The 26,906-nt window shown below is 45.1% G+C and overlaps 2 protein-coding genes across 2 annotated transcripts in view; one reads left to right on the top strand and one right to left on the bottom strand.

Annotated features, from left to right (window-relative positions):
• Positions 1–1,815, bottom strand: part of LIMS2 (LIM zinc finger domain containing 2) — a 41,192-nt gene extending 39,377 nt beyond the window's left edge. Inside the window, exon 1 of the mRNA XM_082465923.1 lies at positions 1,665–1,815. The gene's annotated coding sequence lies outside the window, so the exon portion shown is untranslated. The remainder of the gene's footprint in view (positions 1–1,664) is intronic.
• Positions 1,816–18,194: 16,379 nt separating this feature from the next.
• Positions 18,195–26,530, top strand: SFT2D3 (SFT2 domain containing 3). Its single transcript, XM_082465720.1, has one exon. It carries the CDS (start codon positions 23,467–23,469, stop codon positions 24,376–24,378), a length of 912 nt encoding a protein of 303 aa, XP_082321846.1. The 5' UTR covers positions 18,195–23,466; the 3' UTR covers positions 24,379–26,530.
• Positions 26,531–26,906: the final 376 nt, after the last annotated feature.

The following is a 26,906-nucleotide window of genomic DNA, read 5'->3' as shown; positions in this document are numbered from 1 at the left end:
CAAGGCTGGGCCACAAAGCAAGCAGGGGAGCGACACGGGGGCTGTCCTAGAAGGGACCCGGAGGCGTGGGGTCCCCCCTGGGCGCAGGCTCCACACCCTCTGGGCCTCGGGGCATCTGTAAGCACCCCCTTCCCAGGGCGTTTCCCTGGCTGCCCCGCCCATCCACCCTCTCACTCCCCTCTCCAGCCCAGCACCGCACCTGAGCTAGCCCTGTGCCCAGGGGTCCCATGGTGGGGGGCTGGGGGTCATGGGGGCCAAAGGAGGGGTTGGGCCTCCCTCAGCCAGCATGGCCTAATCAGTAGGATGAGGACAGTGGGAACTGGGGGTCTCCAGGTGCCTCGAGTGGCCTTCTCTCTAGAGCCAGGGCCCTTCCCCCATGTGGCAATGGGACGGAGAAGGAGGTCTCAGGGTGGTCTCAGGGTCTCTCCTGCCAGGGCAGGAGCAGAGGGGCCTTCCCAGCAGGCAGGACGGGTGTCACGCCTGGTTAACAGCAGCCCACGTGATGTGAGGGCCCCAGGGGTCTCTCCCCCTGCATCTGGGCATTTCCCTCTCAGGGTGTTGGGGGTGATCAAGCACTGGTCCTCGTAGGGCAGGAATACATTACTCAAATCAGCCAGCTCCTTCGAGTCTAAAGTTTGTTCCAGAAGTGGCCTGTGAGAATCCCTGGGGAGGGCCAGGGAAGCACCTGGACTGTTCCAGCCGGAGCCTCTCCCCACCCCAGGCTTCCCAGGCTGAGAAGTGAATAGCGGGCAGCACACCCACAGACACCAGAACATTTGTCGTTTTGACAAATACACTTTTCTATTTTAAAATGTGAGCATGCCCTCAGAACACACCGTCTGACCAGCACAAAATGTCCTTACTTCTTCTCGGACCACGCAGCGCGCAGTGAAATAAACTGGTGGAATCGTAACCCACTAATTCTTGTAACGCTTGTAGAACAAACAAAGAGACCCAGAGACCTTCTTCAGGGTAAGGAGAACCCAGGACGCTTCTTCAGAGTCTGGTTCACTCAGGGGTGCTGCTAAGCCAAGGAGCTTCGCCACTCGTGGCCTGGCTTCCTCTCCAAAGACGGCCTGCCTTGAACTTTGAAGAGGAAAACGCATCTCAGTCTTACCTTGGCTCTGGGGCAGACTTGACTCAACTCCCAAGTTTGGAACAAGAGTGGCCAGAGAACAGCCCCCCCAGCAGGCATTCAGCAACGCCACGTTTTTGCACCTCAAACATCATGGCCTCCGTCACCCAACAAGAAACCACCTGTGCACAGTGACCACAGAGTTCTTCACCTGCAGGGTCCCCAGCCTCTCCCTGCTTCTAAAAGCACCTTTCTTCCATGCGCCGAGGTCCGTTTCACTTTCCCTTTCCCACGATGACGACCAACCGCCAACCTCCCCATCGGAGCATCTCCATCCCGTGTCCAGAATAAAGATCGGCTGTGCCCACGCCCACCCGCAGCCTGTCCATCCTTGGCCTGCCCAGCAGGAGGCCCAGCATCCGGCCAAGGTAAGCTGGGCGTTCCCCCCATGGTCCCTTTCCCCATCAGCGACCTTAGCGAGACCGCTTAGAAGGCATAAAGGGAATGGCAGGGAGAACCAGGAACAGGGCCCCACGCACATCTCAAGAGCAAAAGGCGCCACTCGCTGGGCACCACGCAGCGTCTCTACCTCAGAGGGCTGAGTCGCCACTCCGCCTCCTCCTGCCGCCTCCTGCCCTGGGCACCGCCAGCCACTTCTCTGGGGAAGAGCAGCCGCCTGGCCCTCCTGGCGTGGCCACGTGGAGAAGGCCCGGGCAGCCCCTGGGAGTGTCCGGTCACCGCGGGGTCCCCAGGCATTTCAGCCCCGTCTCTCCCTGGACAGAAGGCTGGGCTGCAGCTGGTGGTGGGGCAGGAGGCGCTTCTGGGATCCGGAGAAGATGGAGGAAGCCGAGGAAGGAAGGGCCGGCCTCCCTGGGGAGGCGCCTGCTGGGCGGGCCATTGAAAGTCTATTCCCTGCCGCTGGGAGCCAGGGCTGCAGAACAAATGGAGCGACAGCTGCCCTCTGAATTCAGAGGGGCCAGCAGAGGTGCAGCCGTCCCGGGTGGCCTTGGCCTTCGTTTGGCAGCTGCTAAACTGAGCGTTCACTAAACTGGGTTCATGAGCCCCTGGGAAGCCTGATGCTTAGAACAGGTACACAGGCCAAAGCCACCCCCCGACAAGGGCACAAGAAGAGAGAACCTGCAACCACATGGAATAACCCAAGAACGCTTACTAAGACACCTCCCTGCCAGTTACTGTTTCCCCATGAAGGAAATTCTCAGGATTATTTGTGTCAAATCAATTATAATCTTCTGCTATAACAATTTCATTGTATTGGGAAATGCCCAGAAGTACAAAGAAGAAAAATTACCTTGAGTTGCACCATCCAAGATGGGTGCTGACGACCCCTTTGTTCCTGTCTCATTTGGGCAGAGTTATTTGGTGATCTTTTTGCAGAGTTACTCTGTGCTCCTTCTGGGTTTGCAATTGCATGCTCTGTTTCTTCATGGCAGATGCCCACACTGATTGGCACTTAGCAGGGCAGCCCCAGTCGTCCCGCTCTGGGCATCAGTCACACTGTGTAGGATCTCCCTGGGCTTGTGCTGCTTGCTAGGGGTGGGCCGGCATTCGTGTGCACAACTTTTATGAGGATGACTGGTTTTCGTTTTTCAATCAAACGTTACACCCCTTGAGGTTGGAACTGTTGAACTTTTACACAACACAGCACCCAAGAGGGCCAGCTAGATCTAGAGCAGGCACTCAGCCATTTGCTGGAACCAGTGATGTTATACTGTATTGACATGTTGTTTAAAATGACTTGCCTGCATGCTATAAATATGCTAGACACCAGAATGTAAACAGGGCTCCTGCCCTGTTCACTGCTCTACGCCCTGGACCAGAGAAGCTGCTCAGTAAATATTTGTTAAATGAACATTGTTTTACACATTCCTGGTCAGTTTTATACACGTACGGTGAGCTGCCTAACTGTAGAGTGTGTTTCATACTCCTGTTGCTGAAAGCATCTCAAATATCCTTTTACTCAGCACATCAATTCCTGAACTGAATTTGTATAACTGAAAGAGTTTACACCTAAGGGAATCTATCATTCTAGGAAATCTTGATGGAAAGTATTCTTTGAAAAATGGAATCTGTTTGGAAATGCAATTAATGGTCAAAGTCATCTTACATATCCCAGACTTTCATAGCTGTGCACTAGTCTGAGATTTGCCCCGGGAGAAGCAGGTCTGGAAACACCCGCAGCCCCGCCAAGGCACAGTAACTTTGACCAGCACTAATGCTACTCCGTTAACTGACCAGCTACAGGGAGGCCCAAGGCCTCTGACCGGTGCCGCCCAGAGAAGCTGTAATTCCACCTGCACGTCTGTCGATTAGGACCGAGTCCGTAAGTGTGGGGTCCAAGCATGAACGCAAAGCAGAAATCAGCTGCACATCTTTTCCCCTGGGGCCACCCCCAAAGTTGTCTACATGAAGACACTTGGAGCCCAAGGATTCTGCTGGGCAAGAAGGGTGCAGACACCTGGGGAAAAAAGGGGCTGGGCCGGCATCTAATGGTTACTCTGAGGCTTAGAGACACTGTAACAAGTGGAAAAACCCATGCTCTGAAGGGCAGTGTGGCATCGTGGTTTGAAGAGTATAGACCACAGAGCCAGGCTACGTGGGTTCAGATACTGTCTCACGCTTACTGTGTGACGGACAACTGCTTCCCTGCTCTGGGCCTCAGTCTCCTCATCTGTAAAACAGGGCTGATAACAATAATCCTAATAAAGATTTTGTGGGGATTAAATAAACTCATATATGTAAGTGGTTCTCAAAGGTATTGAGGATACCAAAGATAGTTTGGTACCAAGGATATACCAAGGTAGAGCAAGGATACTTGTATTTATGTGGGTTATATCTATCAATATTTACCATATTAGAAATTAAAATGAAAAAATTTTAATTAGTTATCAATTCATTTAAAAATCAGTAAGAATGGGGACTTCCCTGGTAGTCCAGTGGTAAAGAATCCGCCTTCCAACGCAGGGGACGTGGGTTCAATCCCTGGTTGGGGAACTAAGATCCCACATGCCTCGGGGCAAATAAGCCCATGCGCCACAACTACTGAGCTCGTGCGCCTCAGTGAGAGAGCCCGCGTGCCACAAACTACAGAGCCCACACACCCTGGAGCCCACGCGCCACATCTAGAGAGAGAAAACCCGCACGCCACAACTAGAGAGAAGCGTGGGTGCTGCAACACAAGATCCCGCGTGCCTCAACAAGAGATCCTGCGTGCTGCAACTAAGACCTGACGCAGATTAAAAAAAAAAATCAATAAGAACATTAGTACATATTAACATGATACATGTTTATGAAAACTAACTATATTTTCCAAGACAAAAAATAATTACTAAGACTTCTTTACCCAGCCAAGATGAAGTAGCAGGAACCAAACAAAATATGTAAAACAAGAGACGAAATATATGAAACAACTGTTTTCAAGATACTGAACATCAGGTAACCAAGGATGGTAATCCATAAGAGACAGAACAGACAAGTGGACAGTGGTTGCCCCAGCTTACTGCCTCAAGAGCGCTCCCAGGCCCGAGGCTGGAGAAAAGGAACCCAGGCAGAGCTGAGAGAACTCCCTTGAAGACATGGAGCAGATGGGCTTCCCTGGTGGCGCAGTGGTTGAGAGTCTGCCTGCCAATGCAGGGGACACGGGTTCGAGCCCTGGTCTGGGAAGATCCTGCATGCCGCGGAGCAGCTAGGCCCGTGAGCCACAATTACTGAGCCTGCGCGTCTGGAGCCTGTGCTCCGCAACAAGAGAGGCCGTGACAGTGAGAGGCCCGCGCACCGCGATGAAGAGTGGCCCCCGCTCGCCGCAACTGGAGAAAGCCCTCGCACAGAAACGAAGACCCAACACAGCCAAAAATAATTAATTAATTAATTAATTTTAAAAAAAGAGATGGAGCAGAGAGCCCAGGGAGACAGAGGCAGCTGGACTTCATGGGACTGGATCCTGGGAAGGAGAAGGCTGCAAAGAGAGAGAACCCCGAAGACCAGAGGGTCCGCCTCAAGTCCTCAGCTGAGTGCTGACAAGCACGTGCACGTGAGAAACTACTCCCTCGGGGAAAACCACTGGAAATAGTGTGAGGAAACAGTGTCTGGCCCCTTCCCGGGGCCAAGAATAATGCCTATTTCCACCAGCCAGATTGAGAAATCGCAGGATGGAGGAACGTAAACTACCCAAACTGAACACAGAGGGATAGACTGAAAAAAACGTAGAGAACCCCAGGAACCTGTAACACTATTACAAAATGGTAAAATGTCGACACTAGTGGACTGTGCATAAGTTATGTATATACGACTTTTTAGAGCAAGTACTAAAAAATCTATACAAAGAGGTACACCAAAAAACGCTACAGATAAATCAAAGTGGAATTCTAAAAATATGTTCAAGCGTAACATGGGGAGGCAGAATAAAAAGGAATGATACACACACAGCTTGGACATATCTCAAGAGCATTATGCTGAGTGAAAAAAAAAAAAGCCAGTCTTAAAAGATGACATCCTATGCAATTCATATAACATCTTTGAAATAACAAAGTTATGTCATAGAGAAGGAAAACAGTTTAGTGGTTGCCAGGGGTTAGGAATGGTTGGAGAGGGGGTAAGTGTGACTCTAAAGGAGTTTTCTGATCCATTAACATGGGTTGTCTCTCCATTTATTTAGATTTTATTTAATTTCACTGAACAATGTTTTGTAGTTTCCAGTGTACAAGCCTTGCCCTACTTTAGATAGTTTATTCCCAAGTATTTTATTCTTTTGGGTGTGATTGTAAATGCACTTGCTTTCTTAATTTCCTTTTCAGATATTTCCTTGTTAGTGTATAGAAATACAATTAAAATTTGTACACTGATCTTGTATCCGATAACCCTGTTGAACTTGTTTATTAATTCTAATAGTTTCATAGGGGATTCCTTAAGTTTTTCCACATAACAGATGTCATCTGCAAATATAGTTTAACTTCTTCCCTTCCAAACTTGATGCTTTTTATTTATTTTTCTTGCCTATTTTCCCTGGCTGGAACCTCCAGTACACTGTTGAATAGGAATCTTGTTCTTGCTCTTAGCCTGAAAGTATAGTCTTTCACCATTAAATATATTAGCTGTGTTTTGTAGACCTCTTTTATCATGCTGAAGAATTTCCATGTCTTGCTTGGTTGTTATATATGTTTTATCGTGAAAGGGTGTTAGATTTTGTCAAATGCTTTTCTTGTATCTATTGAAAAGATCATGTCACTTTTGTCCTGTATTCTATTAATGTGGTGTGTTACATTGTTTGATGTTCATATATTATTCCAATCTTGCATTCCTGGGATAAATCCTAGGGTAATGGTGTGTAATCCTCTGTACATGTTGCTAGATTTGGTTTGCTAGTAATCAGCTGAGGATTTTTGTGTATATTCATGAGATGTTGGTCTGTAGTTTTCTTTTTTTTGTGATGTCTTTCTCTGGTTTTGATATCAAGTACCTGATCTCACAGTATGAGCTGGGAAGTGTCCCCTCCTCTTCTATTTTTGGAAGAGTTTTTGAAGGATTGGTGTTAATTCTTTAAACGTTTGGTAGAATTCCCCTGTAAAACTTCTGGTCCTGGGTTTTCCTTTGTGGGTAGCTTTTAAATTACTAATTCAATCTCTTTATTTGTTATGAGTCTTTTCAGATTTTCTATATTTCCTTGAGTTAGTTTTGGTAGTTTGTGTTTCTATGAACTTGTCCATTTCATCTAGATTATCTAATTTATTGGTATAGAACTGTTCATAGTATTCTTTTTTTAATATTTATTTATTTGGTTGTGTGGGGTCTTAGTTGTGGCAGGAAGGCTCCTTAGTTGCAGCATGTGCGCTCCTTAGTTGCAGCTCACCGGCTCCTTACTTGCGGCTTACTGGCTCCTTAGTTGCGGCACGCAGACTTCTTAGTTGTGGCATGCGAACTCTTAGTTGCAACATGCATGTGGGATCTAGTTCCCTGATCAGCAATCGAACCCGGGCCCCCTGCATTGGGAGCGCAGAGTCTTATCCAGGGAAGTCCCCCAGAGTATTCTCTCATAACCCTTTTATTTCTGTTAGCTTGATAGTGATTCCTTTCTCTCTCTTTTTTTTTTTTTTTAGTTGTGGCATGCAGACTCTTAGTTGCAGCCTACGGACTTTCTTAGTTGTGGCATGTGGACTTCTTAGTTGTGGCATGCATGTGGGATCTAGTTCCCTGACCAGGGATCAAACCCAGGCCCCCTGCATTGGGAGCATGGAGTCTTACCCACTGGACCACCAGAGAAGTCTTGTGATTCCTTTGTTTCATTTCTGATTTTAGTCATTTGTGTGTGCGTGTGTGTGTGTGTGTGTGTGTGTGTGTGTGTGTGTGTCAGTTTAGCTAAAGGTTTATCAGTTTTGCTGATCTTTTTAAAGAACCAGCTTTTCCTTTCATTGATTCTTTTTTCCATTCTCTATTTATTTCCACTTTGCTTTATTTTGTTTCCTTCCTTCTGCTTGCATTGGGTTTAGTTTTCTCATCTGTTTCTAATTTCTTAAGGTGAAAAGATAGGTTATTGATTTCAGATCTTTCTTCTTTTTTAATGTACAATTTAACAGGTATAAATCTCCCTCTGAGCACTGCTTTTCCTTCATCCCGTAAGTTTTTGTATATTTGTCTTCATTTTCATTCATCTCAATGTATTTTCTAATTTCCTTTGTGATCTATTCTTTGACCCTTTTGTTCTTTAGGACTATGTTAATTTCCACATATTTGTAAATTTCCCAAATTTCCTTCTGTTATTGATTTCTAATTTCATTCCATGTCATCAGAGAACATATTTTGTATGATAGTAGTCATCTTAGATATTTTGAGGTTTGTTTTATTGGCCTAGCATATGATCTATCCTGGAGAATGTTTCATGTGCCCATGAGAAGAACGTATATTTTGCTTTTTTTTTTTTTTGGCCGCACCATGCAGCATGTGGGATCTTAGTTCCCTGACCAGTGATCAAACCCACACTCCTTGCATTGGAAGTGTGGAGTCTAAACCACTGGACTGCCAGGGAAACCCCTGTATTTTGCTTTTGTTAGGTGGAGTGGTCTGTAGATGTTTCCTTCCCTTCTCTGTGTTATTGTTATACATATTACGTCCATATATATTATAAACCCAACAATAAATTCTTATAATCCTTACTTTACATAATCCTATGTCTTTTAAAGATTCTGTGAGAAGAAAGTGGAGTAATTATATATTCATAAAATTATACTAAACTTTTTTTAGCATTTCTGATTCTATTTTTCTTGTGGATTTGAGTTACCATCTGGTGTCATTACCTTATTCCAAAACAGCTTTGTTCCCACCTCCCTCCTCAGTGCTGTTATTGTCAGATAACATTTTGACAAAACGTTGACACATATTTCTATAAGTGAAAAGCCTAAGAATACAGTTATATACATATATCCTAGGTAATTACTTTTTAAACAAGAGAAGAAGGGAAATATGCAATTATACTGTCTTTTGAAATTATCCATCTTTACTGACACTTTGTTTTTCACATGGATTTGAATTACTATCTTGTGTCATTTGTTTTCAGTCTGAAGAACTTATTTTAGTATTTCTTATGTCAGGCTTGCTAGCAATATATTTTTTCAGCTTCCCTTAATTTTGAAATACCTTTATGTTTTGAAAGACAGTTTTGCTGGATATAGAATTCTTGGTTGACAGGTTTTTAAGCATTTTGAATAACGTCTTCTGGCCTCCATTGTTTCTGATGAGATGTCAGCTGTCAATCTTATATGTGATGAATTGTTTTCCTCTTGCTGTTTTTTAAGATTTTTCTCTTTATCTTTGACTTTCAATGTTGTGACTATGATATATCTCAATGTGGATCTCTTTATGTTTATCCTACTTGAAGTTCATTGTGCTTCTTGGATATACAGATTAATGCCTATGATCAAATTTGGGAAAATTTCAGCCATGACTCCTAATAATTTTTATGCCCCCTTTTCTCTCTTTTCTCCATTATGCATATGTTGGTGCCTTAATAGTGTCTCACATTAGTCTGAGGCTCTGATTATTTTTCTTGTTTTTCAGATTGCATTATCTCTATTGAATCCATCTTCAAGTTCACCGGTTCTTTCTTCTGACAACTCACATCTGCAGAAAACCCCAGTGAATTTTTCATTTTGGTTATTGTACCAGAATTTTCATCTCCAGAATTTTTATTTGGTTCTTCTATATAATTTCTCTTTATTGGTATTCTCTGTCTGATGAGACATTGTCATCAAGTCTTCTTCTTCTTTTTTTCTTTCTTTTTTTTTTTGGCCATGCCACACAGCTTGTGGGATCTTAGTTCCTGGACTAGAGACTGAACCCAGGCCATGACAGTGAAAGAGCTGAGTCCTAGGGACTTCCCTGGTAGTCCAGTGCGTAAGACTCTGCACTCTGAATGCAGAGGGCCCGGCGTCGATCCCTGATCAGGGAACTAGATCCCACATGTATGCCGCAACTAAGAGTTTGCATGCCACAACTAAAGGTCCCACATGCCTCAACTAAGGAGCCTGCATGCTGCAACTAAGACCCAGCACAGCCTAAATAAATAAATAAATAAAAACCTGAGTCCTAATCACTGGACTGCCATTGAATTCCCAAGTCTTCTTTTAATTCTTTAAGCATGGTTTCCTTTAGTTCTTTGAAAATATTTATAACAGTTGCTTCTTTTCCTATGTATGGGTCACACTTTACTGTTTTTTTGTGTGTCAAATAGTTTTTGTTGAAAACTGGATGTTTTAGATATTATACTAGCAACTCTGGATACCAATTCTCTCCATCCCCCAGGAACTGATGCTGTTCTTTGCTTGGTCATTTATTTGTTTAGTGACTTGCTGAACTATGTGAAGTCTATTTCCCCTGCAGTGTGAAGCTTCTGATGTCCCTACTCAGATTTTGTCTTGCTTTTATATTTTAGTCTGGCTTCCCAGGGGTCACCCCTGGGTCAGCATAAGCCACTTATTGGTCAATGGGTGTGCTTAAGCCCCCTTGAACAGTTATATTTTTTACCCTTTACCATTGGATGCATGTGTGGTTTGGATGCTGCTATCACAGCTTGAGGATTTTTTTTTCTTGGCCTATGTTCAGCCAGAGACCAGTAGCTTGGATTGTCCCCCTCTGATCCCTCCTAAGAATGTTCAGCCTTGGCCATGCACACAGTCTTCCAAACTCCTTTAACTTTTATGTTAAAGCCTGACTTCCTAGGCATTGCCTCTGCATGAGAGTAGCTTATTGTTCAACTAGTGCTTGGTCAGAAGTTCTTCTTAAGGCCCTTGTGCCAATGAGGCTTCCACACTGTGCTGAGCTTTTGTGCAGACTGGAAAGTGTTTCCAAGACTGCTCACATCCTGCTGTGATTGCTCCTAAGCGGGTGAAGCCTAATGCTTGTATACAGACTTCCTGACACCCATGGTTGACTGTGATCCCTGGAGAATTTTTCTTGGCTGTCTCTTTCCCTGGTTTTCTCTATCAAACTTCTGGTTGCTCTGCCATTTTGCTTGTTGCTACTAGTATCATGGAGCTATGAGTGCCTTCTTAATCGCTCTCAACCAAAATCTCCCTTGTTTTCAACAACACCCTTAGCATGAAATTTTCCACCCTCTCCTCCAAATAAAATCAGTCCCCCTTGGACAGAGCTGGGAGCTCTTAGTCCTTATAGTCTGACTCTCCCCTGGCGAGAATCTCTGCAACACCGCACAGGATCTAGGCTTAGGGACAGCAACCCACTTATCCTAAACTGAACATGTCTTCTCTAAAAGTGGGCTCTGGGCTAAAAGTAGCTCCTGGTCTTCTTGGCTTGCCCCTCTTGGTGTGGAAGCTCCCCCCATAAGCAGTCTGGGGTGGGGATTGGGGCTGGCAATTGAGGTCCCAGGATTCTCAGCCTGCGCAGCTGGAGTAGAGCCTCTGCTCTACAGGGAGGGTCTGGGGGGAAGCCCTCCTCTTCTTGGTTGCACCAAGTAGGGTGCCTGGAATAGAGTTTCTGTAAGATGGAGCTGACAGGGGAGGGAGTGGGTTGTAGCTCAGTTGCCAAAGAAATCTTATTGAGATTTAGGTTTTCTTGAATGAATGTTTCTCCATTTGCTGTATGCTCTTAGGACAATTTCCAGAGACTTTTAATTATTGTTTTTAATAATTTTCTCCAGTTAAATCGTTGTTTTGTTGGGGGAAGAGTCCACCATGCCCTTCACTCCAACATTCCAGAAATAGATTCACTTCTGTGATTTTTTACTCTATTTTCATCCAGCAATGTTGAATGCATAGGCTTTATTGGTCTCTCAGCTATTGTGTGTATTTCTCTAGTCAAGACTGCCTGATAACTTAACCTGTAAGATGTCCTAGCAGTTTTTTCATATCTAATTTTAAAAGCTGGGAGAAATAAATCGTCTTCCAAATATTTAAATCATTCAATTCCTTTAAATTCAGAATTATCGGTCTTAAAGTGATAATGCAACTTAAGTGGCACAGTACTATTGAAAATGTTCTACTGCATAAGATACAACAAACTAAAGTAAGATTTTAACACTGTGGAAGACAAAATGCACTGGACAATTAAGGAGATGATTCTATTCAGCCTATTACACTAGGGAAAAGGGTTCAAAGAAGTGGAAGGGGGTCTGGGACTTTATAGAGGCAGATAAACAAGGGAGTCATGAAAAAGGGTGGAGGCAGGTCCAATCTGCAAGCCCAGGGTGATCCTTCACAATTAGCCATCTCCCAGAACATTAGAGGGTCCGTGTGGTTATTCCCCTCAAATTTCAGTTGTTGCTGAACTCTGAGGCAATCATAAACCCCCTGTGTAGGTGAAGAAGGGTCTGTGTTTATATCTCAGGCATTCTTGTTGGTGCTTTGTAAAACCATTTGAACCATCTGTTGGAAGGTGGTGGCAAAGGTCAGTTCTTTTAGGGTCCTAGAGATCAGAATTCTTAAAAGAGGGAAACCTAAATGAAAAAGGGATAATATAAAAGCTGTATGAAAGTAAGAGCCCCAGACTGAACGCTAAAGTACCTAGTCCAGCAGATTCTAAGAGGTCAGTGGAGGGAAATCTTTCAGCTATGCAGCGCACTGCTTACTGAACTTCTTAAAGCCCCCTTGCTAGATGTCAATGCTTTTGGTGATGCTGTTCACAGTCTTGGTTGCCTCCATACAGGACAGGTGTGACCCGAGCCTTTGGCCCACCTGTCCAGGGAAATCCAGCTCATGAAATGTCTGCTGCAGCAGTAACTCCTTCCAGGTTTGTAACAAGTCACCAGGCTTCTCCAGATCCTGGGGAAATGGCCAGGCGATCCAGAGACCGAACAGGGATCTGGCTGGTCAGGCTTCAGCCTTAGTGAGGCCAAGTTGGGTGGGAAGGAGGAAAACTGGAAACGTTCATTTGGCGGGTTGTTGCCAGATGCTGACACAAACTGGAAACACTGAAAATTTAGTAAGGTTTGACAACTTGGGAAAGGTAGCAGGGTCCAGTTCAATGTGCAAGTAGGTACCAAAACCGATTCTTCCAGTGTCAAGGAAGTCAATTAAATCTCCAACAGATAAGGGCTTCCCTGGTGGCACAGTGATTAAGAATCCACCTGACAATGCAGGGGACACAGGTTCAAGCCCTGGTCCGGGAAGATCCCACATGCTGTGGAGCAACTAAGCCCATGCGCCACAACTACTGAGCCTGTGCTCTAGAGCCCATGAGCCATAACTACTGAACCCACATGCCACAACTACTGAAGCCCACGTGCCTAGAGCCCATGCTCTGCAACGAGAAGCCACCATAATGAGAAGCCTGCGCACCTCAACGAAGAGTAGCCCCTGCTCGCCGCAACTAGAGAAAGCCTGCGCACAGCAATAAAGACCCAACGCAGCCAAAATAAATAAATAAATAAAATAATTTAAAAACAAAAAACCTTTACCAGTTTGCACCTCCATCAGTTACCTACAATTTACAAAGGAAGTGCAAAGTGGCTCAAAGACAATGAACAGGGCTGGAATCTGAATACCTAGAAGAACGCGCAGTGCATAGTTTGCTACTGAAACACAATTTTTGCTCTCAGGTCTCTAATCTCAAAGATACACTAATCTTGCCTGCAAAATAAATCTGGTCTCATTAGATCTGGCCTGGTGTTTTCATAGATGCAGCAAGAATGGTAATTTACCTTAGGCCTTCCCAAGTTCGCTTTACTGGAAGTCTTCCTAAGGAATCTCAGAGTGCACTTTTTTTTTTTGGGGGGGGGGCTAAGCTGGGTCTTTGTTGCTGTGCGCGGGCTTCTCATTGCGGTGGCTGCTCTTGTTGCGGAGAGCGGGCTTTAGTGGTTGCAGTACGCAGGGGCTCAGTAGTTGCGGCGCAGGGGCCCTAGGGCATGTGGGCTTCAGTAGTTGCAGCACGCGGGCTCAGTACTTGTGGTGCATGGGCTCAGTTGCTCCACACGGCATGTGGAATCTTCCCAGATCCGGGATTGAACCTGTGTCCCCTGAATTGGCAGGCGGATTCTTAACCTCTGCGCCACCAGGGAAGTCCTCAGACTGCACTTTTAAAAAAGCTTCTTGAGGCTAGGAAACCAAGCAAAGAACTGCCACCAGATCTCACTGCAGTACCTATAGACTTAGGTGAATTCCTCTCTTCTCAAGGTTCCCAAGATATCTTAAGTTTCCTGGACCTGCCAGGAAGCGACCTTCCTTACTCACCTGTAAGGCTAGGAGACCTGTAAGCCAGGAAACAGGCTGGTGTTCCAAAGAGGGTTTTGTAAGCATTGGCTCCATAAAGTCAACCTTAGCTTCTTAAAAGTGTCTGGTCATATCTGGTTAAATGATCATCATGCTCAAATACGATATTCCAGGCAAGGCTTTGGTTCCATAACCAATATTTCCAGCTACATCCATTAACGAGGAAGACAATCTTACTGAATTTATGATAACAACTTATATTGCTATGAAAATAAGAGAACTCAGTAAGAGTTCCTACAGGTAGGAGTTCCTACCTGTATGGGTCAGGTAGGAAAAATAAGATATCATTTTATAAATTGCACATTTCTGTTTATAAGATCATAGTCTACTATATTGTTATGAGTTGCAGATAACTTCAAAGAACAGAGGAAGGAGTTCCTTATATATCCAAATAATTTTCAAAAGTTAAAGACTGGATGAGAGTTCATTACAAGAATAGTGCAATTGACAAAGAAATCTAGTTATTTCTGCAGCATGCAAAACAAGATAATTAAGTCAACCCCCCCAATTTAGATAAAATAATTATATACATAATTAGCCCTATTTTCAAAGAAGAATAAACAAGAACAAATGCTTTGTGATTTTCCAGGTATCCTCATGGAAATTCAAAGACAGTTTTAGGTGTAAAAGATATCCTGAAGGAACATCATTCTCAAATACGACATTCCAGGTGAGATCTTGGAATTTTGTTACTTTATTTTATTATACATTTAGGATTCAATATGAGAACATAAAAATCAAAGTTATCAGATTTAAGATAGGAATCAAATCATGGGTGCCTGAGAAACAATATTTGGCTATTCATTTCAAAGTGACAATAAAACATTAAAAAAAATAGACGGTAATATGATTGCAAAGAACCTTAGCCCATTCTTAAATGAGAAACTCTGTTTTCTACTGATAAATAATCAAAGACATAATAAATGAATATAAACCAAAGAAGGCTATTCTGGTAAGATACAGAATTTTTGTTGTCTAGATAGATTAAATAGCAGAATAAGTGATCCTTTATGTTGTAGGTGAAGGTAGTAAACAGTAAACCAAGGAAACAAGCCTATCAAATTGAGCAAACTTTGCCAAGATTTTAACTTTTCAAATTAAGGTATTATAAATCAAGGTGAATAAAATTCATTTCCAAACTTTGTCTTTCACTGCACTCTTTCATATTCTGGGACCAGTGGACACTGTACTCTAGACCAATCTCAAGGTGTCTTAGCTCATTCAGGCTGCTATAACAAAATACCACAGACTACATGGCTTACAAACAACAAGGATGTGTTTCTCACAGTTCTAGAGGCTGGAAGTCCAAGATCAAGCGCCAGTGTGGCGTGGCGAGGGCCTTCGTCCGGGTGGCAGATTTCTCCTTATACATGCACATGACTGAAAGGGGTAGGGAGCTCCCTGGAGCCTCTTTTACAAGAGCACTAATCCCACTCATGAGTTAAGCACCTCCCAAAGGCCCTACCTGCTAACACCATCATCTCTGGAGGACAGGATTTCAACATATGAATTTTAGGGGGGCATTTTCAGACCATAGCACTGGGGGTCCACATGGTCAGAACTAATTCTATAATATTACTAAGATATTAACGTGCAATGTGTTCATTGTTCCTACTGTCAAATGAATCAATGAGTAAGCATTTCAAAGTTTTCTCAGTTTCCGCTTCCAATATAGTAAATGTCAACAGTTACAACCACAGAGAAAGCTTTTCTCGGTCCTCAGTAAGCTTGAAGAGTGCAGAAAGGGGATGGAGACTAAAAAAAAAAAAAAAAAAAATTACTTCTTTAGGACAAAACTACTGTTTTCCTTGAAAAATAGATATATATACTCAGTTGTGTTTCTCCAAAATTCTTTCTACTTAGTCTAAATCACATATTAATGATACTTTTTACCAAAGTAACTAACTCCCAGTTGAGAGATAACAGGGCGGACAATTGTGCACTGTCACACAGCAGCTCTTTATCGCAGACTAGCAGCACTTATGAAGACACACACGACAGCTCTGTATGGCCTCTTACACCTTACAAAATGTAAGAAATGAGCAGAAATGAGCATGTTCATTACAGACCCAAAGATACAGCCCTCTGTAGCAAATAAAAATAAGAAGCAAAAGAATGCAAAATTTAGGGAATTCCCTGGTGGTCCAGTGGTTAGGACTCGGCACTTTCACTGCCAGGGCCTGGGTTTGATCCCTGGTTAGGGAACTAAGGCAAGCTGTGTGGCAAATAAATAAATAAATAAATAAATAATGCTTAGTAACAATGTTTCAGCATTCTCTTACTTGGAGGTGATCTAGGTATTTTTGCTTAATTAACTCAATGCACTATAAGTACAAGGATTAAGTTACCTAAACATCTTGGCAATTATCTTCAAGAAAAGTAATTACTGTTGAAATAAAGTTTGTCAGAATAATGATTTGATTTGGTTAGATACAAACAGGTGTTTCATAATCTTCAACAGTTAGTGTAAGTAATGCTAGCTTATTTGATCACTAAACCTGCATAAATTTAAGAAGAATATACCCAAGTAGAATAAAAATGTAAGCACTTAATGGTCAGAGAAGACATAGCTGTTTTTATTAAACCAAAAATATTAAGCTAGTCTCATTTGCCTAAATAATGTGAACTTATTCTTAAAACATTTCGTTAATTTCTGTAAGAATGTATTTTTTCTTTCTGTTCTTTGAAAGTATTAGAAGTTCAGTTTCCTTAACTTCTGGAAATTTTAAGAATATTGCATTTATAAGGTGCTTATTTATCTCTAAGTCAATGAAAATAGAGCTCCTTTAATTTAAGCAATTTCATAATCTGATTTGGCAATACAACCCAGAGGTAGGAAAACATCACACACTCACACAATGAGAAGTAAAGGCCTTTCTGAATGACAGTCACAGACCAAGAGCTTATAGCTCCAATTCTGAAATTTCAGCCCTGGGCAGCAGTCAACAGAGATGAACAGAATTCACTAGTCCACGTCAAAGGGCTGTTCTCTTCCCAGTGGATGCAAATCTTTAATTGATGAGCTCAGAGTAGATGAACAGAAAAGAGTAACAAACAAGACTTCCCGTCTTCTTTTACCCAACAGAGACCTGATCTCTATAACCCAAATGGTCAGACCGTGAAAGCAGGTAAGCACTCAACAAGAATCAAAATACAATCCTTCCTGGGCTACTGATGGACACGGTCCAGAGTACAGGAGCAGAAGTCAGACACACCCTGGGTCCCAAATCTGCAGTCAGGAATGAAGAGGCTCCCCATGAGGGTGGAGGAGGCAGGGATCCAAGCACAGGCTTTGCTCCTGAACAAGTCACGGCACCAAAATGCACTGACAACTAAGGAGGTGGTTTCGCTCGGGCTGCGGTGCTGGGGAGACTGTTCATTAACGGGCAATGTCTCAAGCAGGAAGGAAGGGGTCTAGGGTGTTACAGAGGCAAGTGGAGAAGGGGTCATGGGGCTGAGGGGTGGGAGGGGGCCCTATCCCAGACACAAAGACTGGATCTGAGACTCGGGGACCTCTCCACTGTCACTGCTCCCAGGAGCACAGGGCTCAGACAACGCTCAACGTGGTCAACATCCAAAAAGCCGACGAAAAGGGAGCTTTTGTCATATTTTCTTTGCTAATGTATAGTTTTGCCCAGTTCTATGGAGTTGACTCTTGTCTTCCAGAGAACAACTCTGCTATACGTCAGTTTCCCTTTTCTGGGATTTTTTTTTTTGGCCGTACCGTGCGGCACGCAGGATGTCAGTTCCCTGACCAGGGATCGAACCCGGGCCACCGCAGTGAAAGCCCAGAATGCTAACCACTCAAAAAGAAGGGAACTCCCTTTTTCAGCATCTTTAGATGTAGATGGTGCAACTGTAGGTTGAGAAAGCATGCCTTCTATTTTACAGTCAAAAATCCATTTTAAAATAAAAAAATCAGTATAAATACATTTTGTTTACTTGAGCATAAAATGTTAAATTCTAAATTAGTAACAGTTTTAGATAAAATGTAAATGTACAAAGGTTTTTAACACAATTTTTTTCAATAATACTGCAAAATAAGAAAACAATTTGCATGTACTTGTTGTTTTCACTTAAGTTCAAGGAAAACGTCAGGATTTCACAGGCTATTAATTGGACAATAATGAGATTACAGAGCTTGTGGCTGGTATACCAGAAGAGGCCTAGGAAGAGCACAGTACAAGTACTGAGACGAACTGAATTAACTGCTCCACAGTCACACATTCACACGCCCAAGGCCCTCCCTCAGCAAGTCCTAGAACACACACAAACACACACCTCCCGAGCGCCCCGCCCAGGGCCGCCTCCCGAGAGGGCAGCCCAATGGGCGCTCCTCTGCTCCAGGCTGGCCGCGCCTCCGGCAGCTGTCCCAGCCGGGCCACGCCAACAGCCACACTGTCACGTCTCCTGCTCCCGTGTCCTGTCGGTGGGGGGCTGTGCTCCTGGTCCCCCGGCATCCTGTGATCTCAGGCCCCCACACAGATCCCCCTGCTTCCTCCGTGCCCACCGAGCCTGGGGCAGAGGGAGAACTGTGGGCCCCTTCCAGGTGACCAGGTCCCACCTCCACCCTGGGGCTCTGAGTGGGAAACGACCCCCAAGGCCCAGTCTTTGGGATCAGTGGGCGGCGGGACAGGTGGGGAGGGTTAAACCAGCACCCTGACCACCGCCCCTCCGAGCCCTCTGCTGGGCTGCAGTCAGACCAAGCTGCGAGTGGTAAATAAGACGTCCTGATGAATCCTCTGACAGCAGCAAGAAGTGCGGCGCACCAGGGCAGCTATGGTCACGGCGGGGCCACAGAAAGGGCCCTCACCTCAGCTTGAGCCTCCCCTCAGCCCTCCTCTGGGACTCGGCAGTGCAGCTCGCTGCCCCATGACACCCAACGAGGGCGCCGGTGCCCAGGGTGGCTACCCAAGGAAACAGCACAAGGATGTCTCTCAGGTTAAGCAAGCTGGACACACAAAGCCCTGCTCAACAGTGAGACACGCTGTGATGGGCCCTCATTACGCACAAGGAACTCCTGTGTACGACGGCCTGCTTCCCTGGTTTCCCCCAGGGGAGGGCCCCGACTTAGGTAGCCCTGCCATGGGGCAGGCAGCGAGGTCTGCAGAGCTGAGCTGAGAAAACACTGTTCTCAGATCAGACTGCTCTGCCAGAACCCCTGTGGAGAAACAAGCCATCCCAGCCCAGACACTGACTTTCACCAAAGCCTGACATCGCAGGCACTGTGGAACAGATGCCTCCGGTGCCCGCTGGTCACGGTGATAACCAAAATGCCCATGTTTCCAACGTGCTCCAAGCTGTGCTGTCGCTCCAAGCTGTGCTGTCCAATACAGAAGCCACTGGCCACATGTGGCTCTTATCAATTTGATCATATAATGATGCTATGTTATAATAAATTATATTTTATAAATTATGTTGATAATATAAGTTATAGTATAAATATAATTCATTATAAATAATGAATTAATTAAAATTTAAAATGAAGTTCTTCCAACCCACCAGCCACCTTTCAGGTTGCTCAAACTACATGTGGCTAGTGGCTACAGAGCTGAACATTCACCAAGAATCTCTCCCCATCAAATTGCCAGTGGCATTTTTCACGGAACAAAAAATTAAACAATTTGTATGGAAACACAAAAGACCCCGAATAGCCAAAGCAATCTTGAGAAAGAAAAACGGAGCTGGAAGAATCAGGCTCCCCAACTTCAGACTATATTACAAAGCTACAGTAATGACGACAGTATGGTACTGGCACACAAACAGAAATATAAATCAATGGTACAAGACAGAAAGCCCAGAGACAAAACTACACACCTATGGTCACCTAATCTATGACAAAGGAGACAAAAATATACAATGGAGACAAGACAGCCTCTTCAATAAATGGTGTTGGGAAAACTGGACAACATGTAAATGAATGAAATTAGAACACTCCCTAACACCATACACAAAAGTAAACTCAAAGTGGATTAAAAACCTAAATGTAAGACTGGACACTATAAAACTCTTAGAGGAAAACATAGGCAGAACACTCAATGACATAAATCACAGCAAGATCTTTTATGACCCACCTCCTAGAGTAATGAAAATAAAAACAAAAATAAGCAAATGGGACCTAATGAAACTTAAAAGCTTTTGCAAAGCAAAGGAAACCAAAAACAAGATGAAAAGACAACCCACAGAATGGGAGAAAATATTTGCAAGTGAAGAAAAGGACAAAGAATTAATCTCCAAAATATACAAACAGCTCACGCAGCTCAGTATCAAAAAACAAACAACCCAATCAAAAAATGGGCGGAAGACCTAAATAGACATTTCAGCAAAGAAGACATACAGATGGCCAAGAGGCACATGAAAAGATGCTCAACAGCACTAATTATTAAAGAAATGCAAATCAAAACTACAATGAGGTATCACCTCACACCAGTTAGAATGGGCATCATCAGAAAATCTACAAACAATAAATGCTAGAGACGGTGCGGAGAAAAGGGGACCCTCTTGCACTGGTGGTGGGAATGTAAATTGGTACAGCCACTATGGAGAACAGTATGGAGGTTCCTTAAAAAACTAAAAATAGAACTACCATATGATCCAGCAATTCCACTACTGGGCATATACCCTGAGAAAACCATAATTTAAAAAGACACATGTACCCCAATGTTCACTGCAGCACTATTTACAATAGCCAGGACGTGGAAACAATCTAAATGTCCATCGATAGATGAATGGATAAAGAAGATGTGGTACATATATATAATGGAATATTACTCAGCCATAAAGGGAAATGAAATTGGGTCATTTGTAGAGATGTGGATGAACCTAGTCTGTCATATAGAGTGAAGTCAGTCAGAAAGAGAAAAACAAATATCGTATATTAACACATATATGTGGAATCTAGAAAAATGGTACAGATGAACCTATTTGCAGGGCAGGAATAGAAAGGCAGATGTAGAGAACAGACGTGTGGACATGGGAGGGGGAAAGGGGAGGGTGGGATGAATTGGGAGATTAGATTTGACATAAATACACTACCATGTGTAAAACAGATAGCTAGTGGGAACCTGCTGTATAGCACAGGGAGTTCAGCTCAGTGCTCTGTGATGACCTAGATGGGTGGGATGGGGGAGTGGGAGGGAGGTCCAAGAGGGAGGGGAGATATGTATACATACAGCTGATTCACTTCACTGCACAGCAGAAACTAACACAACATTGTAAAGCAATTACACTCCAATTAAAAAAGAAAAATCTCTCCCCATCCTCAAGCCAAACTTACTGCTTGGACTCTTGGCTAGACTCCCTGCTCTAGGCACTCCTTGCCCATAAACACAGCCCAGCCCAAAACTCAACGGACTCCCTCGTAGCTGCTACAGTTTGCTTTTCCCGAAATGCAATTCCTCTGCTATTCCCGAATAAGTTCAATTTCTGGTAACTTAAGCTTGCCTCGGTTTACCCCTTTATTTAGGGTGATACACGTGAGATAACAAATTGGAATGTATTTTGAAAAAGCATACTGAAACCAAGCAGGACTCTTCCAGGGAGAGACCTCCCCACGTCTCCACTTCTTGTTTGTAGAAAAGCTTTAGCCTCCTAGGTGTTCCCCAAGTTCCAAAGAGCAAAGTGAGAAAATGAAGAAACAAAAGAAAGCAGTCAAGCCAGACAAAATAATAACAGTTTAGCTATAAAACAAAGTTGACGACCTTTAGTTCCTTCTCAAGGGCTGTAGATAATATCCTGAACCATACCCTTGAGCTGTTTTGCAGACACTAAAACCTCCACTAGGTGGAGGAAGTTAACTGCATGCTCACCACCAGCACGTAGACCCCAGACCGGTTGGAACCAGAAGGTTGATGACTGAGATTCCTGAAACATCACCCTCTTAACCTCACCATCAACCAGTCAGAGAACTGTGCACAAGCTGATCATACACCCTGTGACCCTCTCCCTCCCACTGTCTTTAAAAGCTCTTCCCTGAAAGCCACTGGGGAGTGCGGGTCCTCTGAGCATGGTGCTGGGCGCCCTGCAATAAACGCTGCGCTTTCCTCCACCACAATCCAGTGTCAGTGGATTGGCTTTGCTCATATCGGGCAAGTGGAACCAAGTCTGGTTCAGGACCAACAGTAACTGCCAAGATCCAACCAGAAAAACAGAAAGTATTAAGGGGAATTTAATGCGGGAAACAGGTTACACAGGTAACAGGGAGACTGAAAAGTCAGAGACGACAACAGCAGAAAGCCATTAATACCAACCTTTTCATAGAGGAGAGAACAAAGGGGTGTTACCAGCCCATCAGCAGGAGTTGCCCAGGGAAAGCCAGTACAGCCAAAAGCGGCAGACACGGGGGAAATACCCTGGGTTCACCTCCTGCAGTGCCTCCAAAGCCAGGGATACTGGAAACAGCCTAGAGAGGTCAGCCCTGCCTTCCACTCCCAGTACTTCTGGGGCAAGTAAGCCAAAGACTTGTACAAGAGTAGACTGCTGTATTACTTAACTGTATTGCACTTTACAGTACAAAAGGACTTCCACGCCATCATGTTCACGTTCACAACAGGCATTTATAAAGTCTAGCAAAATAGGTTTTCCAACCAATGGCTTCTACATCTACAAAAGAAGTATCTACAGGGGACTTCCCTGGTGGTGCAGTGGTTAAGACTCCGCGCTCCCAAAGCAGGGGGCCCAGGTTCAACCCCTGGTCGGGGAGCTGGATCCCACACGCATGCCGCAATTAAGAGTTCGCACGCCACAACTAAGGCGCCAGCAAGGGAGCCTGCAAGCCACAACTAACGAGCCCGACTGCTACAACTAAGACTCGGCACAACCAAATAAATAAAATATATATATATTTTAAAAAAAGTATCTACAAAGCCTTTCAGGCAGGTTTACTGTACACAAATTGACAGCTGTGTCAATCTGGTCAACATCTGTTTGTGTGTCTCTGCAGCAGCCTTCCAGGCCCCAGGAAAAGGGAGATGGAAGAGAACCTGTCCTCAAGTTGCTGGCACTGCCTTAAACCAATAAACTTTCACAACTAGGATAGATGAGAACTCAGAAAAAGTGCACCTAAGCGGGATAGGAGTAAATAGCAGGAGGTGCAGCTTGATCCAATGTCCGGGAATGGGAATTAGGTAGAAACCAGAGGGGGCTGAAGCCCTGGCAGAGACCCGGAAAGTTGTGACCTACGTGACCACAGGCTGAGGACCTTCAAGGAGGCTCTGAAAAAGAGCAGGGCTGTGGGAGCCACCTCAGAACACCCAGAAGTGCGAGGAGCATGGAAAGATGGGCCAAGGATACATGATAAGGGGCTTGAAAGACTCAAGAATATTGCCAGGCCTCTGCTGAAACGGGGAAGAGAAAAGAAGCCAATTGGTGGGAGTGGGGGGTTAACTCTTCTTCACCTCTGTAGCTTTCCCAAAGAAACCACCTAAGACCTGCAGTCTGAGCTTCTAAAAACATTAAATTTATTGACATAGATTGGTATGGTTTTAAGAAATATGTAGATCCCGTGTACCCTTTCCCCATTTTCCCCCAATAGCAACATCTTGAAAAGCTATAACACAGTATCACAAGATACTGACATCCACAAGGTCAAGACACGTTAAGTTTCCTTCAAGTTCTCTTATAACCACACCGACTCACGCCCCCCAACTAACTTTTAATGCTGCCATGATTTATCCAGGCCCTCACAGAGCCTACACCGGACACAGGACAAGGTCCGGGGCTAGCAGGGTAAACGCACAGGGACCAGCAGAGCCCCCAGCCCCGGCGCCAGCTGAGGCAGCTGCAGCCGCGGAGCCGCAGGCCCCGCCCCTTCCGCCGAAGCCGACCAACAGCCGACCGAGGGCCGAGCCGCTTCCAACGGCGACCGAGCAAAACCGGAAGTTGGCGGCCGCCCTCCCCTCCCCGGAGCCCCCGCCCAAGATGGCGGATCTCCACCGCCAACTGCAGGAGTATCTGGCGCAGGGGAAAGCAGGCGGGCAGGGGGCCGCGGAGCCGCTGCTCGCCGCGGGAGAGGCGGAGGAGCCCACGGCCGGGGCCGGGCCGGCGGGGGCGTGGCTCGGCCGCGCGGGCCTGCGCTGGACATGGGCGCGGAGCTCCGCGGAGCCGGCGACGGCGGCGGGACCGACGTGCATGCCGAGCGTGACGCGCTTTCAGCGGCTGGCGGCGAGCGGCGTGTGCCTGCTGCTGGCCGCGCTCTGCTTCGGCCTGGCCGCACTCTACGCGCCCGTGTTGCTGCTGCGCGCCCGCAAGTTCGCGCTGCTGTGGTCGCTGGGCTCGGCGCTGGCGCTAGCGGGCGGCACGCTCCTGCGAGGCGGTGCGGCGTGCGGACGCCTGCTGCGCGGCGAGGAGGCGCCCTCGCGGCCCGCGCTGCTCTACGTGGCCGCGCTGGGCGCTACGCTGTACGCGGCGCTGGGTCTGCGCAGCACGTTACTCACGGCGGTGGGCGCTTGCGCGCAGGTGGCCGCGCTGCTCGCCGTGCTGTTGGGACTGCTCCCCCGCGGCGCGGGCACCGCGCTGCGCCTGACGCTCGGGCGCCTGGGCCCGGGCGCCACTCTCGCCAAGGCGCTCCCCGTGTGAGAGGCCCGGGGCCCGCGCCGTCGGAAAGGACGCAGAGGCCGCCCCCGGGACGCGCCGTCGGGAAACCACACGCAGCCGGCCCAGGGGCCCTTCGCTCGCCATGCCAAGGACTGCGCCCGCCGTTCCCAGAGCGCGCGGGGCAAAGGCTGCTCTTTTACTGTGCCAGCGAAATCTGTAAACTGAGCAGCTGTTGGAAAACTGAGACTTGAGCTGTTTCGGAAGCTCCTCAAGTTCAGCGTTTTGTGCTATACTCGGCAGCAGGTGCTATGAGAACTAAATTTCGTCCCTGAGTTGGTGACAGACTGTGAAGCATTTATGATAAATTGCTTTTGCGTTAACCGTGGTCTTAGATTACCCTCTGCTGAAAAAGAAAAAGAACACTAGCTCTTCCGTTTTAATTAACTGCCCTTATTACTTTTCTCAGACTTCTGTTCCACGTTTTGTCACTTTAAAAAATCCAGTGGTAGACTGTAGTAGCTACAGTAAACTTGTTCTCTTCGGTTCTTGGAAATTATTTTTCCGTATTCTTCAATGTGAGTGGATCCATAAGAGTTATCAAAATAAATACCGACTTTAGCCACCGGAATTTTTAAAAGTACTTTAGTTAAGACGGTTTATCTCAGTTTTTTCTATTTTCAGTGGAGTTGTAAACATGGTGCCTTATAAAATTAAAGGAAAATTGGTTCTGTATTAGATGAGGAAAGCGATGGACCAAGAAGCATCCAGTAAGAAGTACCCAGTAAGGTGCATGTAAATGGCTGTGAGAGGTCCGTGGGCAGAACTGAGCTAGGGGACTCCTGGGAGACAGATGATTCTACGTGCGGTTTCCCTATTTGATTGAAACCATGGATTTCTACAAGGCCTAATTTTTCATTCCTAATTTTATGATCTGCTTTTTAACTATAATTTACACTTTACAGTCTGATCTTCATGCAATGCAAGGTGCTTTTCATATCGTAATTGCCAAATTTCCTTCATTTTAGGTTTAGCACTTTTGTTTAGGACCTTATTACTTACCTTAATTTATTGCCAGAAAGTATGAGCTCAATATTCTGATGAGTCCAGAAAACTACACGTTTTCTCACTAGCTGTATATTAACTAGGAAGTAAACTATTTAACATGTTTAAATCCTATGCCAGTGGTTCTCCGTTCACATGAGAATTACTTGAGGACTCAAACCTCAGATCAACTCTGTCTCTGCGGCGGTGGGGGTGGGAGCCAGGCATCAGCATTTTTTCTGAGCTCTCCAGATGATTCCTTTTCCAGCTAAGGTTGTGAACCACTTTTCTGTATGTTGGATTGTATGATTTGAAAATAACTGTCTCCTGGGGCTGGATTCCAGTGTTGCCGAAACTGGCTGTCAGGCAGCAGTAGAGCCTTGCCCCTTTGTCCAACCTCAAAATTTAGATTTGTATCAGTGTCCTAAGCCCTGTTCCAAGAAGTGGACACTAAAGTGACCAACATCCACACTGTAGACTTACCCCAGCCCCCCATATTCTCTCAGAATGCTGCCTTGTTCCCCTCTCAGTAAATAGGGTTACCTACCTCAAGAGGAACAACCAAGGGGGTGTCTGTAAAAGCAAATCCACTGTTTTCGGAGAGTGATTTATTTTTTGACTGGAAAACTTGTACCATTGGCTGTTCTTTCTACCCCCCTGTTAAATCTGCATTCTAGTTCTAAATTTCTCTACAGTTTGCATGGCTGAAGATTTCACAGTGTTGACTTTTATGTTCATGCTACTGTATTTTTAAAAATTGTTTTCCCAACATTTTTTCAAGAATTCACTGTTTGTTTGGAAATCTTAAGCTTTTATAAAATTCAAAGCACAACATCTTGTATGTATTTTGACAGTGATACTTTAAAATGCATCACTTACTAAGTAATGCATTGAGTTTTCAGTTTTCTCTAAATGAATTCATCCTCAAAATGTGATCTGGTTGTCTGCTTACTGAGGTACTGTGTTTTTCAAGTTAAAGCCTTGGAATGTTACGATCAAGTTCTCACCACATAAATCTCAGAAAAAAGGAGCCTAAATCTCTGTATGGGTTTGCTCTCTGGATCCCTTTTTAGCTTCTTAGAATTTGATTACAACTTCTTTTTAAGCTATGTCAGTGGAGGGCAAATAAAGAATATCCTCAAACCTAAAGCAATCCTGAGTCTCCTAAACATGTGTTTAGAGCAAAGTGCTGATCAATAGGATGTTTTAAATCGCAAAGTAAAGAGAAAATCTCTTGTAGTCTCTAGGTTCTAACACCCTAAAAAAGCAGTGTGTGTGTGGTCAACATTTTATCTGCAGAGATAACTTAGCACTTACCATTTTTTAAATTAATGGAGAATCAGTTGGGAATTTTTTATATACTCTCCAACTATGTCAGTATCCCTTTCCTAAGCAACTACTGACACTTTCCAGCACCACTAAATCTGTCAAGGAAACTTTTCTCCTATGCCAAACTGAAGCTGGCAAAGTAATGAGACGTTAGGGTGGCCACAGGACAGTCCTTTGAATAATAAAAGCTTTCTTTTTAT

Source organism: Balaenoptera physalus (genome assembly GCF_965194825.1).
Source record: "Balaenoptera physalus genome assembly, chromosome: 6".
Lineage (NCBI taxonomy): Eukaryota > Metazoa > Chordata > Mammalia > Artiodactyla > Balaenopteridae > Balaenoptera > Balaenoptera physalus.
This window is presented reverse-complemented; position numbering and strand designations above follow the sequence as displayed.